Source organism: Chelon labrosus, assembly GCF_963514085.1.
Source record: "Chelon labrosus genome assembly, chromosome: 8".
NCBI classification, from domain to species: Eukaryota; Metazoa; Chordata; class Actinopteri; order Mugiliformes; family Mugilidae; genus Chelon; species Chelon labrosus.
The window spans coordinates 16880982-16900558 of record NC_140358.1 but is presented as its reverse complement, the minus strand read 5'-3'; the positions used below and the strand labels follow the sequence as shown (position 1 = coordinate 16900558).

General features: G+C 43.8%; 1 protein-coding gene across 1 annotated transcript in view; it reads right to left on the bottom strand.

The window, feature by feature from the left end:
• The window catches only part of gria3b (glutamate receptor, ionotropic, AMPA 3b), a gene marked incomplete at its 5' end in the record, with an annotated part of 81393 nt that extends 62416 nt beyond the window's left edge, over nt 1-18977 (bottom strand). The window contains 2 exons of the mRNA XM_084550185.1: nt 18282-18440; nt 18899-18977. Of these exons, the coding sequence (XP_084406311.1) occupies nt 18282-18440; nt 18899-18977 (238 nt within the window). The remainder of the gene's footprint in view (nt 1-18281; nt 18441-18898) is intronic.
• Between the last annotated feature and the right edge of the window lie 600 nt (nt 18978-19577).

The window sequence follows — 19577 nt, the reverse complement described above, 5'->3', positions numbered from 1 at the left end:
TATACGCCGGCTGGTCCGTTAATAGGAAATAGAAAACAAAAAGAAATCGTCGGGAATGTTGATGAAGTCCAACTGAGTGAAAAGAAAAGTCAGAAAGGTGAAGATTACTGACTTAAAAGAGAAATGCTTGCAGTTTGACCACAGAGGACTGATTGTGCCGTCATTTCTTTACCTTTATGTATAGAGGCGCATGACGTTTGGGATTCTCTAGAGAGAAACGCAGAAGGGGCACTAACGTAGTTCTAAATTACCCCACTCTGCATGTACGCCCTCGCTCACTTGCCTCTGTCGTGCCTCTCCATGCAGTACTGATCCCCTCCTCCTTCAGCACCTCGCTGTCACTCTGCACGCTCCTCTCCTTGATCCTCACTATTCTATTTGACCTCTTCTTTTGTTGCCTGTGTGTTTTTTTTTTTTCGCCTCAGCCATCTGGCCGTTCCCCCTAAAGCACACATCCTCTTCAAGCGTGGCAGTATCTCTCTACACCTGAGTGCCTCTCTCTTTCCCCTTTTCAGATTGTTTCCCCCATAATATCGCCCCGCTCCATCAGCAGACCAAGGAGTGGTGCTGGAAAAAACAAAAAAGACAGAAAAAATTAAAATTAAAAAAAAGACTGCACAGTGGTACAGTCATGCTCTGGCCTCAGCTTGGGTAATTAAATAAAAATGGAATAAATGTTGTGTGCTCTGCGTGGAAATAAGGCGGCGGGGCCTGTCTCCAACTCCAAAATATAACACATCCGTTGATGTAATTCAATTTTTCTCCGAGTGTCACCTTGAATTTCAATAATGCTACTTTGCTCACAAGTCACAAGGCGGCCGTGTGCATGTTGACAGAGTCGCTACAGGAGCGTTAAAGCAGTGCTAAACAACACCGCACAGACAACGCTCTCTCATCTGCTCCTTTTCTTTTCCCTCTTTTCCAGTCTCATTTGCCCTTTTTTTTTTCCTTCCTCTGCAGCTAACAGCGCCTCCTCCTCCTCCTCCTCCTCGTCCCTCACTCCCTCCCTCTCCTCCCCCTTCCTGCTGCAGGGAACCATGCATCCCATCTCCAGTTCACTGGTCAAACACACACAGTGTGCCGCCCTCATTCCCTTCTATAATCAGGACACTCGGCAGTGCTACGGGGATGTTACATTTCTGATGCATCACTTGAGATGGCTGGCCTGGAATGCTAGTTCAGAGGGATATATGGCATCCTGTAGGCTTGCTGGGCTAATTAATAACACACAGAAGAAAAAAACCTTTTCATGCACTCAGAGTATTTGGACATCCATGCTTTTTTGCGGCCCCTGAGCCAGACACTTGCACAGCCTCGGGAAGGGGTCCGGGAACAGTAAATGTCAATGATGATTGCATCTCTTTAGCAGTTTTCCTCGTCTGTTTCACAAAACCCACACTCTCGCTTCCTTTCTCTGGCATTTCTCCTTTCAGCAACTTGTCCTCCATTTCCTCCTCGCGTCTCTGCCTCTTTCTCCCCCCGGTCCTCGTGGCTCCCCTTGCTGGTACCACCCGCCAGACAACCCCCACTCACCCCGTCCCACCTACATCGGGACCAGTCAGTCCCGCTCAGAAGAAGGGATGCTGTCACAGAGAGATAGCTCGTAAGTGCCTCGGGGAATTGCATCAGCTCTTGTCACATAGAGATGTGAAGTGCTTCAAACTCGAATGGCAGACCCAGATTCAAGAACTACTCAACTGCCGTGGTGCCGTGAAACGCTAAAAGGAAGCTGTTACTAGTCCTGCTGAATCAACTTCTGTGCATTTGTACGCCGGGTTAAGTGACACCAGTTCACACACTGTGAGAACAGTACAAAAACACACACTTACTACAATAAATGCATAGACGATGGTATAGGACCAGAGTTACATTAAATAGAAACTTATTTTCAACGGAATTATGCAAAATAATGTTTTTGAAACACACGGAAATAGAAAACATGCAAGCGAAGAACGCCATCTCCAATCATGGAAACAAGGTGATGCGGTATTCCTTATTGTTTTCATGCCTTTGTAAAATTTGCAGAAAAGTTCATTTAAAGGTACCCTGTGGATATGTATCTACCGCTAGTAACGCCGTAAAGAAGAGAATGCCTGTAGGAGATGTCATCAACAAACCTGTGAATGGTTTCACATAATTAACAGTAATCCGCAAAGAAACTCAGGCAATGCTTGAGCAAAATGCGAAAAGGGAAGAAAATAGATGCTAGAAAGCAAACAATGCAGGTTTTAAGATGTAAAAAAAAAAAAAAAAAGATAGCTTTGCTTGTCTTTAGAGGACAGGAAATGAATTCCACCAGTGTCATGCATTAGGAGCAACTTGGGCTCCGGCGTCTTGCTGAAGGACACTTCTGCATGTGGTCCGTGTACCTTGCTTGGATCGAACTGCTAGCCCTCTGGTTTATGGACAACCCTCTCAACCCAATGAGCCACAACCGCAGAGAAAGAAAACACATTGTCTCTCATGGGGCAGCTCTGTTTTAGTGAACTATAAATTTCTCATTTGCCCTGTGTTCACCCCCACCAGGCTGGGGATCCCCACTGCTACTGTAAGTACCTCATCTGCTGTTTGGGTTTGAAAAAAAAAAACACACACACACACAAGCAATCCACTGGTGGGTTCAGAGATGCATCTGTGTGTGTGTGTCTTTATACACGAGTGTTTGACTGGTGGAGTGCGTGATGGATGATAGAGAGGGCAAGGAGCCCAGCCCAGGATGCTCCGTCACCCAGGCTGATTAGCCTGGAGCTCACCCACCGAGACATCAGCATCCTGTCATCTTGAGGACAGGTCTCTAACATCCTGTGGTCATATTTAGTATCTACTGTTCTCAATGCATATTGTTTCTGTGACTGAATAAGCCCGCCTCAATACATGTCTCATATGTGCACGTACTATAAAACATCATATACAGATTCATAAATGATGCTGTGTCCTTATAAAGCTGCACAGATTTAATAACAGAAAATGGCCGGGTATGTCTTATTGTATCTATAAAGCGAACACAGCTGCAAATTGTAAAACTCTTTGTGCGACACATTAATAAAAGTCGCGCGAAAAAGGGTTACTGCCCTGTAACTTTAACAGTTCAAATTAGTGTGTCGCTATCGGAGCAGGGTCCGAAGAGGCAGCCCGCCTCTAATGCTGGCTCTCAGCAGGTAATGTATACACATCTCTCATTCCCCGGGGCCTGGATGGACAGAGAGTATAACAAACGTTATCTGATTCCACTGTGGCAACACATAGCATGTGTTCAAATTTGGTCCAAATGTGTGCGAGAAACAACACAAGCTCGCTTTGCTAAGGATATTTGGAGACATTTTAATACGTGTAATTTAGTTATTTTTTTTGACACCCTGCTTCTGGTATTTTTAGTTCAACACAACAAGCCCACAACATAACAAGCCTCCTTTCAAATATAACAGCAGCTATGTATGAAAATTAGTAAATAGAAATATTCATAGAAATAAGATGCACAGGTATTACGTTTTAATAAAACCCAAGTTAAAAAATGTAATTTGATTTGGGCCAGTTTCTCCATTTTCTAACAGCTAAAAGGTCAAATATCCTTATACTATCGGCACACTGAGGGAGTTGATGGTAATTGATGGTAATTTGTGTGAAATGGTGATAATAAAATCTAAATTTCACTTAGTTCGTTTTGTCTGAGCTCAGCGCGGTGTATCCAAATGAGAACATTATGGAAAACCGTGTGAATGCATAAAATTCAAACATTAGTTGGAATCATTTACATTGTCAAGGTTCAGAAACTAGACCTAAAAGACACCCATAGAAAAACTACTCTTCCTCTGTCACGGCATTCAGATAGAAAACTCATATACGACCTCCTCAACCTGGCAGTGGAGCAGGACAGAGATAGCAGCCTGTCGCTGAACGAGCTTCTCTGCTTGACTATGGTGTCGTGTAGAGGGTGGTGGACATTGTTCATACTGGTCCGGATTTTGTTCAAGGTCCTTGCATCTGCCACTGATGTCAGGGACTCCAGCTCTGCCCCTACCCTACCCTACCCCAATCTGGGAAATCAGATACAAAAGAAGCGATATGAATCGGTTTAGTTTGCCAAAATAAGATAAGAACCTACTACTTATGTAAAACTGTTTGCTTCACAAAATGGCCAAATATTCCAGTTAACACAATGTTTAGAATTATTTGAAGATGAGAGTGAATTATAATTGCCACCGGAAATATTGTAATAAGCTTAAGTACTTTTAAACAAGACGACTAAAACCAAAACACTAAAAAGCAGGAAGAGGATGATATAAAATGAATATCACTGTTATCATGATTTCTTTGAAGGCATATCTTTTTCTTCTCAGTACAAAGGTAAATTCACGGGATTAAGTTCCATCCACGGTCTGCATTCAAAACCTTTGAGTCATCACTAATAATGCATGACACATCAGAGGTTTGACTGCTGCGAATCACTAGAATAGCACTGTGCTGTAAAAGCAAAACCGACTCGAGGAGTCACTGAGGTCGGATGTGGTGCACATTCACATACGGTACGTCCCTATCTCTGAAGTTCATTTACAATTCTCTTTCCTCTCCTTCTTCTGTCTGCTGCCCTCCAACCAGCCGCTCCCTCTCCTCTCCGCCTGCCATCTTGATGATATAGTCCCGTACCTGAGAGAGTGGCCGGCGAGCAGTCCTCAAGGGAGTCGATGACTCTCAACTCCATCTCTTTCTGACAGATATTTTCACCTTCAAGGTCTCACCATCATGCTTTTGTTTGAGCACAGAGCAATAGACTGGGCTGAAAGCATTTCGCAGGTCAAACAGACATACACTCTAAAGAGGGCCTGCACGTGTTGATGTCTTCATTCGTTTTGCAGAGCAAAAAAGCAAAAGGTTTGACCAAGAATTATGTTTGAATGTTCAACATATTACTAAATGTTAAGAGAATAGTGTAGTACGGTAGGTGTGAGACCATCTGAATAACTTAGTATGATACATGCAGAAATCTCACTTTGCATGCCTTCGCCCGCTGCATGCCATTTCCTTGACACATGCAATTAAGGACTATCTATGTGAGCAGATAACAAACCTAAACCCTTGGCCCCTCGCTTCACCTCGACAGCTACGATTACGCTGAACAAATAACAATCCTCTCTTCGACAGGCTCATGCAGTCCACCATTTGCTGCAATGCAGAGGCAAAAGGGGTGCGAACAGGAATTGTCTTATCCTCTCAAAGATGATTGCCCCTCTCACCTTCAGGAGGCACACAGAGGACAGCCGCTAAACACTGACCCTTCGAGCATGGCTGTGTGCATTTTTAAGGAGGATTCAGCAGAGTATGAAACATGTAAGGCTTATGATATTCTGTAATTGGATTTCCCAGAAAGCTGGTGACAAAGTCCCTCACACACCACTAATCCTCCCAATCAGCACTGCAGGCCTAAAACGTGCTCTTCTTTGGAGATGAATAAGGAAGAAGAGAATGGCGCATGGAGTGAGGAGTAACAATAACAGTGATTGTGGATGGAGAGGGGTGCGGATTGCGTCACGCAAGCACGGACAGACACTCGAGGTGTGCGGAGGTGTCCTAGCACACAGTGCAATCACTGTCTGTCTGGTGTTAGTGTGAGACGAGCTAGAGGAGGCAAGGTGCCAAGGACACCTACGAAAAAAGAGCGAGAAAGACAGAGTTCAACATGTCAGATTACAACGGCAAACACTCAAACTGTTGCTGTCAGAAGTGGTCTTGGCCTCTGTCTTCTCTGCAAACAGGGCAGATTTGCCGTGCCGAATCACAGGGAACGGTTAGGAAGAGAAGAACACATGGAGGAAAAAAATCTCAGCCCCATGATTAAAGGAATATTGTAGTTTAAGAGGATGCCTTTAAATGATATGACTTGACTGCAAGAGAGCTGGGCTCGCCTGAGTACAGATTTGTTGTGATATTTCTGGTATAGAGCGCCTCACCCGACTGACTTGTTTTGAATCCAATTCCACACAGCAGGGGAATACCTGGCAGCTGAAAACCTCCCCTGTTCCTGTTCTCATTTGGATGATTGAAAAGAACAAAAAAGAACAAACAAAAAACAAGCCAGAGTAAACTTTGTGGATGTCTAGCAGGCACATATATTTTTCCATCAACGTCAAAACGCTAGATTGTTTTTCCTGCTCTCCTGTATAGAACGATTCTATCTGTACTTCATAAAGCCGTTTGTGTTTGTCATCTTCTCTTTTCCTCATCTGCAAGACAGGTCGGCAAGTACTCTTTACAATTTCCATTTCCAGTTAGAGTGCACACCATCTGAGTTTAATTCTCCCTGACTGGCTGTTTCTGTCCTTTAGGGGGGGATTTTAGATCCCCGTGTCGCATGTATGTCTTATGTGCACATGCACAAGTGCGCTGCACAGAGACACCAAGAGGGGTTGACTTTCTGCAAATCCGAGGTCTACATTCTGCGCATGTAAACTAAGCCTTTGCCCATCGTGTTGACAGTCAAATGACATATCGCAATCTATATCCTATGGTGCTGGCGCAATCCAAGCTGAGCCACTGAAGAAGGATTTCCATTGTGAAACTTGATTACAAGGCTGAATTTTAAAACAGCACCTCTCCAGCACCGGTCTCTCCCAGCCAGCCCCCTGTCTTTCTGTGAAGAATGACAGAATAAGTCAATGAGGACGCGAGATGGGACCACTTGTTTAACCTTGAAGACATCACTTAAAGACTTCCTCCCCTTCTCAGCTTCAATCCGGGCATGGTTAAGTATGTAGAGTCCAGCGCCACTTTTCATCTTATTAGTGCCCTTGCTGAGACGCCGCTACATCCCTGAATGATAATGTCGGAGGAGGCAGCACAGAGAGACTGAAATGGAAAACAGGGGGCTATGTAGGTGAGTGAACTGTAATCCCTTTATATTCCAGAGACCCAGCATGCAGACCCTTAAAAAAAAAAAAAAAAAAGTGCCGTACTCGCCTTACTTTTCTCTAACAAACCTTAACAACAGAATCCAATATAGGTTTTCAGCAAGTGGCTTCACTTTAGAGCCACTCCACAAAGTCACATGGAAAGTAGAGCGCAAGAAGTTTTCTCACATTAGATAAAAAGATGTGCTCGGTTTTATTCACAGTGTGCCTTCTATTGTCTGGATATGTGCTTGGCCACCAATGCCAGTGAAAAGGATTGGATGCAGGCTGATGACTTGTCTGATATGGTCACCGTGCTGCAATTTGTTCACATCACAATACGATGCTTAAGAGATATATGTGTAGCTGACACGCTACTGGAGGCCGCTATATGTAGCTGTATGTTGCTGTATGCTGTACGTAGTTGACGCGGATGAGAGCACTACATGAAGACTGATATATGTAGCTGTATGTAGCTGTATGTTGCTGTATGTAGCTGTATGCTATATGTAGCTGTATGCTATATGCAGCTGACGTGGATGAGAGCACTACATGGAGACTGCTATATGTAGCTGTATGCTATATGTAGCTGTATGTTATATGTAGCTCTATGCTGTAGCTGACACAGATGAGAACACTACATGAAGACTGCTATATGTAGCTGTTTGCTATATGTAGCTGTTTGCTATATGTAGCTGTATGTTATATGTAGCTGTATGCAATATGTAGCTATATGCTATATGTAGCTGTATGCTATATGTAGCTGTATATGGGTGTATGCTATATGTAGCTGACCGGATGAGAGCGCTACATGGAGACCGCTATATATATGTAGCTATATGTAGCTGCATGCTACATGTAGCTGTATGTTATATGTAGCTATATGTAGCTGTACGCTACATGTAGCTGTATGTAGCTGTATGCTATATGCAGCTATATGTAGCTGTATGTTAAATGTAGTTATATGTAGCTGTATGCTATATGTAGCTGACGCGGATGAGAGCGCTACATGGAGGCTGCTAATTTAGTACATATTTTTCCGTGACTGTTGCCTTTTTTTTACCTTTTTTGAATTTTTGTGCAATATTAGTATGAAGTTGGCAACTCTGTGTGTATTGTTTTATGCTGTGTTGGTCCAATTTGTGAAGTTTTAATTGTTAGTTAAATGAAGTGAGATACATGGCGCTCATAGGTGAAGAACACATCAAGGCGAACAACAGACTTTTACTCTTGTCTCTTGGCTGGCAAACAACTGGCAGAAATTAAATGACTTTCATTTCTTTGTTGTTTAAACTTTTATGCCTGAAATCATTTACTTGTACTCTAGTTTCATAGTGTTTCATACTACAAGGAAGAATAAAAGTGAACCTGAACATCAGTAAGAAACATGGACACTTTTGTAACCAGTGTAGTATTAATATGTTTGTAACATGATAAAGTTAGGTTCTAGTAGGTGGGATCAAAGCCAATATATTTTCAATTTATTTACCTAGAACTTTACATTTTTATTTAATATAGAGAAGTCCCTGTGGTGATCTCAGCACCATCTTCTCTGTCTTCTTTTCTCAGGAAAAGCCAATGCTGCAATTCCTTCACACCAAAGATGTATTTTCCTTAAAATTGTAAGGTGGAAACTATGGTTTATTATAAGCTGTGTTCATTTTTTTCTTTTATTTTGGGCCACTGGTGCAAACTCATCACTGTGCAACAAGTATGACGAGTACAAGAGGTGCAATTTGACCGAGAAAATATTTGCACCATTCACTTGTTTTCTCTTTCAATTGGACCTATTGTTAGTAACGCGGATGTGTTCTGTAAGTGTAACCGATATAACGAACAGCTTTAAAGGACTAAACTAAAGCTCCACTGTCTTCCCTTAAAGATGCGTTTTCCTTTGCACTAGGGTGGATGATTCACTTCATAAGCTAAACTGAGTTATACTTTGGCTGAGGGTGAAAATAACATGAATGGTTCACAGCTTCTACAACAGGAAACTCTTCGTGCAACGGGGGTCTTCATTACATCTAAATATTTCATTCAGTTACAGGGTTTCCCGGAGCTAAAATGCTTTACTCAGAGACAAACCCCTGAAATTGGAAGTGAAACGTTCACCGACTTTTCTCAAACTTCGGCCACTTGAGAGCAATTTCCCAACTTAAGCTTCTTTCTGCATAAAATACCCAAAGTCTATCCCCCTTGCAGCTTAGGGATGGAACTTGTACAGTGGCAGCAGCACTACAATAGGCAGGAGGAAAATACGCGGCACAACATCTTGAGAGGAAAGCAACAGAACATAAAGTAAATCTGATGAGACTTCGCTGTGCCCTTGATATATTAAGATAGGTATGGTATTCAGTCTCAAAGTCCTGCCGCTTTTCAAACACACTGTATATTCCATCACAAAGTGCTACTTTTAGCTACTGTACGCGTTAGTCATTATATGTCTGCTGTACAGGGTATGGCATTCATCTGCAGAGGCACGTAAAACCCCACACATCCACTAACACTATATTCTGGACATTGAATTTCAGCATATAGGACAGGTATGCGGAAGGATGAAGGCGGGGGTGATACTCTGCTTACAATCTAGTTCACATCACAAGCACATGCACACCCTGGCATGCACAAACACTGTAGCCAATCACTCCATCTCTCCATCTTTAGCCCGGCGCCTTTCTCCTCTACTATTCCCTTCTTTTATAAACATAGCTAAGCCACTGAACTCGTTCAAGTCCTTTTTCATCATATTCTAGCACTGTCAGGGCTGCAAAGGGCACCGGCATCCGAGAGAAGCTTTCCATTGAGGCCTTGTGGAATGGATTCACTCCAAACGGTCTTTTCATTCTGCAGCTGCGATGGATTAGCTCTGTCATGGGTCCAGATGAGGTTTGCCTTCCTGATCCGCGCGCCACGCTGCGGGAAAAAATAAATAAATAAAGAAGGCCACACCGCCGAGATAAAGAAGGGTGGAAGAATAAAACTTAGGGACGGAAACGGTGCTGACGGCTACCCAACGGTTTATGATAGAATGATAGGACACTTCAATATTTCATCACGCGGTCATGCATGGACACACAAACATGGACAGCAGCCTGGGAGCAACCGCCCACAGGTTTTACGTAGCCATGTGTGAAATGGCAAGAGCCGCACAACAGCACTTTCCGAATTAACCATTGGAGGGAGAAACAGAGGAGGGTCATGGTTGAAAGAGCACATCATGTTCATTTAATTCTCACTCATGGGGATAGTGAGCACTAAGGACAGGAGAACAGCAGTAAGAAACATGTAAAGCGAGACCATTCCACTGTGCCACATTTAAATGCTTTTCCACTGCACGTATATACTTATTCTTAATAAAAGTTGGACAGCAATGGCAAACATCATCTTCATGGTCAAGCACCAGTGGACCGTTACAGCCTATTATTCATAGCTATTTGAATATCATTCTACTCCTTACAACATTCATGCTTTCCGTGTGAATCAGTGAACACACGTATGTGTTGGTGCTTGTTATGGTGACAACACAACTGAAGTGATAGGAGTGGTTCTGTTTCTCAGCCTTGCTGGAAGCTAACTCTGTTTCATTGTCATGAGCAGTTTATTCCATCACATCAACAGACCTCTCAGCTGAGGTCCTGTCCTTCCCCTGCAATCACAATTGCAGTAATTATCTATAAATTCACCCTCTCTCCAGAGGTGTTGGTCCGCATTATGTCTTCCATTATATAAGATGTGTTTAATATTAACCACAGAAGGCTATTCATGGCACGGCGAGTCTTATTTGCATCTTTGTAACACTGCAAGGAATATGCTAATATTTCTTTCCTCCTCCTCTCCTTCAGCTTGTATGCTAGATTGCCCATCCTCTAGTTTCACAAGGTTATGATGCTTCAGTGGCCCGGCGACTGTGAACTGTCACAAGCAATCAGTTATGATGGAGCCCTTGTTTCTGCACAGACATGCCGCTTTGGCAGGGCTCTGCTCGCGACTGCCTCTTTTGAAACGGGCCAGAAACGTGCAGATCAATCTGCTCTGTCGGCAGACGGCGAGCTGGAAGCTGGAAGCCCCGTCGCACTGTGATCCAATATTTACTAGTTGGGAGAGTACATGGTGACACTCCCTGTTGGTGTTTTGTATTCATCACAGCACAGCCCTGACGTCCTCTTCATTTTTTGACCATCTCTAGCACAGGAATTTAACACAAACGCGCACACACACATACACGCACAGGAAGAACAAAACAGTAGACAGCTGACAATGTAGTCCAAGCAGTCTGACAAGATTTGACAGCTCGTAGGTGCAAACTAAATCTTTGTCTGGCTTCTTCTGAAACAATAGGTTTTTTGGGGGTGTTTTTATTTATTTATTTACTATTTTAAGTTGCCTGACCTTGGTTAGGACAATGCAGTCTGTAGCTCCTATTGAGAAAGACTACAGGGTTTCCCTCTTTTTCTTCAGGACCCAACGAAGCCAGACCAATGCAGCAACATCCGATGAGGCACGATGCGGATGTGCTATCCCAGCTCAAGTAGGGAATTACTGATTCAGTGATTACGGGTATTGTAGGGGAGTCTAGTGAATGGCCAATAGCTAGCTGAGTGTGACTGCAATGGCTGCGGGAACATAGCTGTAATGGGCTTTGTGGGAGAGATTAAATATATATACAGAGGGGGGGATAGAAATGAGGAAGACAGAGAGGGGCAGTAAAAGTAAAAATTGCTGACTGCAATGTCAGAGATCTTTACAAGTGACAAGTTTTGAAAATGCTCCTCCTCTCTTCTTCTTTGTTACCTACTCCCTCCCTGCCTTTTCACAACTGCTGTATGAGGGGAAATGACATTTTGAAATGAAAAATAATCTTTGCCACAAACAACACAGTCCACTCTCCTTGAGAGGTTTTGCTCGCTGAGAAAACAAAATGGAAAGCAGCCATCACAAAGAGCTGGACCGCTGGCATACATATCCATGACGCACCTGGGAGGAACATTTCAATGAAACGGTCACTTGCCCTGTGTTCATTTTGCTAAAAATGTTCCACATGTAGAGCTTCTCTCTTATCAAAAGCATTTTTTTCCCCCTTGCACAGCAGCAAATGCCTGTAATGCGTCACAATACACCTCCTTGTGTGGTCCCACATAGTGTTTATCTCTGCTTTTTTCTTTTTTTCATATGGTCAGCCAGCCCCTCTTGTTCATCACAAGCCAGTGTTGATATCATCTTCAATAAGGGAACACAGACTTGGCCTGTCATTGTTGACTTATAGTTCAGAAACCACCCCGTTATTTGAACAGTGGTGAACAGATGTGCGGAGCATAGATGGGCTGTCATGCTGCATCATGTCTGCTGACGAGAACGGGGCTTGATCTACGCCTCATCTTCATAGCTTTGCCATAAAGCTCACATATGGGTCAGTGCTGCACAAATAATACTTAAATCTATTCTTGGTAGGCTGTTAATGGCTACACCGGGGTTTCATCTGTGGCATAAATAGTTTTTATAGACGCAGAAATCTGTCAACGTTATAGCTTTGCATACGCTCATGATGCATTCAAAGCCTTTTTTTTTCAAACCCAGAATTATCTAATTAATTCAGTGTTATGCTCAGTGAGTTTAAAACTACAAGTCAGAGAGTGATGATCTTCAGGGTGACATGGCATTCCATCCATAATCATTTCTTCCAAATCCCTTTTCTCGCTTGCAATGTTTGATATCTGCCCTAGAGAACAGATTGGGGAGATAAAGGGCAATCCATAGGAAATTCAAAGGCATGGACATCTTCACAGAAGGTCTGAACATACCACAAAAGATTGATAACTGTCAGGACTAGAGAAATCTGTCGCGTCTGATGTGATTTACTGATCTCCCCGAATCAGAAGCCTGTCCGTGCACTATATACTTTTCATTCTCTGCAGCTGCTGAAAATGGCCAAATGCCCGGTGTTTGTGAAAGATATATGGAGATTTGAAGCCACCACAGTAGCAAGGGAGAAAATCTGTTGTTTTACCAAACAACATCTGCCAGCGTCGTTGATTCCAAGACAAATAACGCTCCGTCAGCAGCCCTTCTCCTCAGGTTGGGTTTAAGAGGATCTTTTGATATTCTAATTAAAAATTCATTGTGTTGAATCTGCCTCAGAGTATGTTCTATGTTTTGTTTTTTTGAATCTCATTACAGCCCATGTGCCTGACTTAAATTTTTATTTTTATTTATTTTTTTAATACAGAGGAGGGCATTTCATGGCCAGTAAATTAGGTCAAAATAATCTTCCCTTTGGAGGTTTGGCCTTTGGATCTTTTCCAGGCTTTTATGTGTTCGGTGTATGAAAAAGCTTTAGCTTCATGTGACCGTAACAAACAGCCGACGTTATTGTAGCCATGCCAGTAAGGCTTTAAGAAAAGTGGAGGAAATTCAGGATAAGCAATGTGTACTAAAATTCAGAAAGACATGCAGGGTGTTGCCGTAGTTTTAATATATTATATTAAAAGCTTGTGACATGTAGAGACTGTATCCGACACAGTCACCACCCTCACTGTGTCTCATGTGAACTACGCTGTCAGTCTCTCACGTCTGCTGACGTCCTACCCCCGTCTCACAGGCCTTGCAGCTCCCAGAGCATGTAACCCCCGCTTCTGTAGCACTCATTTGACTCAGCCCCATATCAAGCCACCTCTGAGACCGACTGTCCTTCTGGCCTCAAAATCACACCATTACATTACTCTACTGTCGCTCAAGTTTCTCTCTGAGGATTTTGCACTGTCATGCTTTATTTCACATGGAGCCTAGTCTGCACATATGTATTCAAAAACTGTTTTCTGAAATTATACTGTTTGAAAGGAAAGAAGTCTGCAATATATATTTTTTTTACCTTGACCTTTACTTTGGATGGATGATGAAGTGTGTCATGGGAGATTCGGTACAAAACATTCACTCACAAAGGGAGACAGGATGTTTCCGTCTTTGTATGTGGGACTGCATGCACCTATAGCGTGATGTCTGTGTGTTTGGATCTGTGTATATGTGCACACACAAGCGTGCATATGCACATGCCCGTGCATCCATAAACAAGCCCCCATCTGTGCCTCCAACACAGCTGGACTGTCCCGGTACAACCCCCATAGCCCGGAGAAGTCTGTCTCCCTCTCCCTCTCTCTCTCTGTCTGTCTCGCTCTCAAACACATACACTTGTGCACGCACATACTGTGAGGAACCTTCCTCAGAATGTTTCTGCCTTGACTTACTGCAGTCTCTATCCTCCCACAACTCAGCTTCTACCTACCTCTCCCCTCCCCGTCTCCCCCCGCCGTGTTTCCCTCGTCACACCTTTCAAGCTGAGTTACAGCCTGCAAGAACAAGAACTGTGGCACTACTACAATCACCTGAGGAGCGTCTCTCGACCATAGCCTGTCTCTGTCAGGCCAGGCACCGCAAAAACATGTCTCCCTGTCGCTTTGTTTACCATCCATTCACACACCTCCACAATAGCCGCAGCCCCAAAAGCTATACTCCACGATACTTGCAAAGATTTGGTAAGGGCCCTTTCCGTCTGCGCTTCGCAGCATATGCCATTTGCCACATGTGCTCAGTCATGGAGCAGCCCGGCAGTGTAAAGAGACTGTTGGTGTGCAGAGCTAGCACTCTCTGGGTAGGCGTAAAGGTCAGTAAGGAAGACGTTTCCAGGGACGTGTCTAGACAAAAGTTCGGTCTTCCTGAGCATTTATGCTAATCTTAATCAACGACACGCAGCATCCATGTGAATCCAGCATCTGTTGGAGGTTTTCTCTTTTTTTTAAATGAAATAAAATGCGTTAAAATGGGCTCCGCATACTTTGTTATTCTCATAGTGCACAAACAATATGCAAAGATTAGATTTCTAACTGACGATGCGAATGCTGAAGTGTGAAATTTCTAATATCACACAGGTCAGGTGCCATTTCCTTCAGAGCCGTTTTAAAAGAATTGTTGCGCGATTTCCTTCCAACAGCAGAAGAAGAGAATTTCACAAGCTTGTGTTTGTAAGATTGTAACTCTAGTCAGCACCCAGATATGTCATCTTAGCACAAAGAAAAGAAGAAGGGGACACGGTAACAAAATCCACCCAGCCTCTGAAACCCACAAATGATATTCACATCTTGTTTACTTAATTTGCACAACTGCCAAAGTCTAAAATTGCTGCTTTAACTGGGGCTTGTACACCATTTAATTTCATGGGTGGGCCAGTCACTTCCTAGAGTCTCAGCTGATTGGTGTGTGCTACGTTAAGCTAACGGGCCGCTCTGTGCTGTGTGTGCACACACGAGTGCGTACCTCATCTGACTCGCAGGAAGGAAGCTAGAAACAACCTCAAAGTTGATGTTGTCTGTATCTCGCCCCTCCACATTTTCTTATAAAAGACAAAACGGAGCCAAAGTGTCTCGTCTGATGATGTGCTAGCTCTTTCCCATGCTCTTGATGTGGAGCCATTTTGTCTATAGCCAACAACAGTGGGAGAAGCTGCGTGAACAGTGGATTGCCAAGGAGGCAGCTGCTACTGCCAGGGTTTAAGGACCAGGAGGATTCAATAAAAGAAGGGTAGGCACATGTAAAAAGGCTGGCTGAGAGGACACAGACCATTAGCTTAATGACAGAATGAGGAATGAGGAATAGCGAGATGAGATTCAAAAGCCAAGCAGTGCAAAATTTGCCTTTAACAGGAATCAAGGCGAGTAATCTAATAAATAGCGTGGCAGGGAGAGGCAGAGAGGGGAGCTTGATGTTTTTTTCGCCTCAGGTAAGGGGAGAAGAAGAAGAAGGGTAAACAGGAGAGAAAAGGATGGTGGCGGTGTCATTAAGTTGGCTAGCCGTGACCATCAGGAACATTAATGCTGTCTGCTCTGCTTTCTTCAAACTGCTACCCTTTGCTTTGAACTACTCCTGCCTCCTCTGTGAGCATACCTGACTCCGAGCTTCCATGGCTATTATAGACCCTGCACCGGTAATTACACATTTCACAATTTCTGATGTCACTTCAAAGCAACAACAGTCTTGCCACGAAAGCGCATGCCATGCCGCTGTAGTACAAAGCCAAGCCTTAAGGATTACTGAAGCCACACATTGTTTTTCTGACGGTCACTAATTCAATTAATAGCGAGCGGCTTAAAACGGACTTGAAAGAAATTGTTCTGACACAACACTGCGCCTTCATTATACCTAAGGATTTCCATATTTTGTTTCCAAAAAAGCTTAAACTCTACGCAGCACCCACTCCTTCTTTGCTCTCTAGCATCATACGTTGGGAGGATGTAGAGGAAAATGAGGGGGCGGGATCTTTATGATGAGTCAGAACAGAGGGTTTTGGAACTTGCTGTCCCGGAGCAAAAGGAGAACACACGCTAAAGCAACAACTGGGACAACAGAATACAAAATTAAATAATTTTACTTCTCAAAACGACCTAAATGCCACGAAGCACATGCGTGCTGTTGCTGACAAAGACCTGAGTCACTCACACGGGGCTATTGATGACGAAGGTAACCTGAATGTCCACTAAATAATTGTGACAACTTGCAGAACAAACAACAGCGTGGACAAATGTAAAACTCGGGAGCTCAGGAGGGCTTCACTCACCAGAGGCAAAGTCTCAAAGGCCTGGCAGTCAGCAGATAAGTGATATTTAATAACCGTCATCTCTATTTTGTTCTCTATATCGGTAGAGACAATCTGAGGTGCTTGTGGACTGTTGTGAGCTCAGCATGAGCTGTCTGTGGTTTGCAGGCTCAGCTTGACAAGAGACTCAGGGCTCTCTCTTGACAAAAGTCTTAGATCAGACGTTACACAAATCAGACTTAAAGGAAATCTGCAATTTGGAGAGATTTAAGAGCAATTAATTACTGTAAAGGACTTTTAATGTGTTAAATATAAGCAGATAAACATTTGGTCAGAGTAAAATTTCCAAGCAGAGCAGTTTGCATCTGATAGGAACAAACACAGTTACATCTGATGATCCCCCCTCCTGTTTTTGCATCATTCACTGCTACTAGTTTTCTCATTTGAAGTTTAAGGCAGTATTGAGAGGGTACTCTTGATGGAGATGCTAAGACGTGGCGGCAAGGAACAAGAAACGGGGTCACGGCTCCCTCAGGAACCCTTTCCTTTTGCTAAAGCTCTGTCTGCCCCTGAATTTAATTAGATTCTGATATCAAGCCTTTCCCTCCTATGCGCCCCTTCCTCTTCAACATGCGTGAAATTGCACAGCACTATCTATTATTTATTCACTCTCATTTGCTTATTGTTTCTTATGGATGCCTTCGTTAAGGCACTTGCAGCTCTGCTGCTTGTGATATGACGCTCTGCTTCATCTCCCTCACTGCTCAGACCCACCTCCTCTGCAGGTCTGAGCCCAGCTCATTTGCTGGTGTTGGTTAGGGAGCTATGGATTTTTTTTTCTCCCCCCCCCATTCACCCAATGACAGCACGGTGAGGTGCTATGAGGGCTGAGTGCTAATGAGCTGACTCTGCAACGGTGGGGGAGATGCTCAGTAACACAGGGGGAGTGAGAGGACGGAGCAGGCGGAGACGCTGTGGCACTTGGAGAGTCAGAGGGTCTAGTCCGACCATGCCACACAGGGGTTAGAGGGACGCAGCCGCACCAGTCAGACAAGGCTGTGTGCCCACAATCAGCCACTCGGCCGAACTCAACTTGTCACTTAAAAAGATAAAATGGCACTGTCAAGCCAGTTTTTCCACATTTTTGTCCATTTGTCTTATTCTGCTGACTTAAAAAAAATGCAGCTAAAGGATTTATAGAAAGAATATATTTGCTACATGAGCCACAAAGAAAAGTTACACCAGTTGCACCATGATGACAATAATCACCAAAGACAAAAACATGTAAAAACAACAACACCAACAAACAAGATACTGCATAATGTCAATTTGCATAAATTATGTACCATATGTGATGAAATCAAAGACTGAGCACATGACAATCTAGTCATGTGCTTCTAAAGGCTGAGTCCTTGACACTGGCATTGTGTAACTGTTAGCATGTTTATTGCATGTTGCCAAGGGAACCGATTTTTTTTTACAATGTGGAACTCACGCATTTGCCTCAGTCTGTAAAACTGAGACATGAGGTTGGAGTAGTGTGGTTATTGCCAAATAAAAAGGTTTAATATGAGGTATACATCGTGCGGTAAATCTCAAGAATAATATCCAGGATGACTTGCAGGAAATATGCCTTGCATATATTTCTGTAGTTCCCACTGGTACTTTATGAATCAGAGTGAAGTGAAGAGAACTTGACCGCTCCCCCTGCTCTGAGCGGAAGCCTCTATAAGCTCCATATGAGTTTGACATAAATAATTCTGCTCCCTCTCGGTGGGTAGAAGTGTTTCTGGACACGACTGACAAAGAAGCACACTTACATGCATGGGTGACCGAGAAGCTGTTGGACGACTCGAGGTTGTCGACATTGTAGTTGAGGTGGAAAGGCTTTTCAGTGGTGTTTTGGTTGGTGTTGTAGAGTTGGACAGCGAACCTGAACGCGCTGTGCTCCTGCACCGTGGAACGCATGAACAGTCCCCCTTGAAAAGATGAAAAACCAAGATCAGACAACGCTTTCACGGTCTAGTGTGAGTTTTGGATCTTATATTGTTGACTTAGGAGGAGCTTTAGACGCCCTGGTCGTATAAATGAGATCATTGTTATTCAGTAGAATAACTATAATGTAATCTTAACCAGCGCGTCTGTCTGTAACTCTTCGGATCGAGCAGGATAACTGACAGCCTCCCGTCTCCCTTATCCAAATGCTACATATTTCCATGCAGTTAATACGGTGACACAATCAAGACTAGATGTAGCTTTGATTTAGTTTTCAGAAACAACCGGTTTTATGCTGTCAGCATATGGAAAAATCAAGTTGGTTTCTATCGTTGCGCAGGGGTCCGCGCATCGTATCCGGTATGAAATTGCAATTTTTCCATCTGATTTTGTTCATATAAACCACAATCTGCAGTCGGTTAACACAACAAAAAGCACTTACCGATATTTATCTGGTTGGGAAATCCAGCGAATGACCGGTCAAAGAGCCACAGCAGAAAGAAAACCACGCGCTGTGCCATTTTCTCCGACCTATCTGTTCAACTCCTTAAAAGGGTCTGTCTAAGCAAATTCATATGTTCGGGATGAAAGCCGGGTGCAATGGAAATCCAGTGGGTAGATGATGGTCGCTCACAGTGCACCAATTCATTCATTGAGGTGCAGCCCAGCTGCAGAGAATTTTTTGCAACTAAGAAAGAGAGAGAGGGGGAGAGAGTGAGCGAGAGAGAGAGAGAGAGGGACAGAGGGAGAGAGAGAGAGAGAGAGAGGAGAGGGGAGGGGTGGGATGGTGAGGGAAGAAGGGGCTGATCTGAACTCCGATTGGACCCGTCGCGGCGGGCCAGTGTTGGTCAAACTTGACCTGACGTTACATTAAAAAGCCTCAGCCCGCTAGATTGCGACAGCTTGGAATAAACGCGCCACTTGTCAATACTGGCCCACTGTTGGCCCAATCAATAAAAACACTGCAGTCTCAGGTGGTCAATGAATGTGAATAGCCTGGACACGTCCAGCTGTGCAGCTGCTGCATTTCAAGCATCCGCGAGAAGGCTGCGTTTGCACCACATGTGGCCAACATGGAGGACTGTGGTTCTTTTCACACAGCAGGAAGTGATACACAAAGT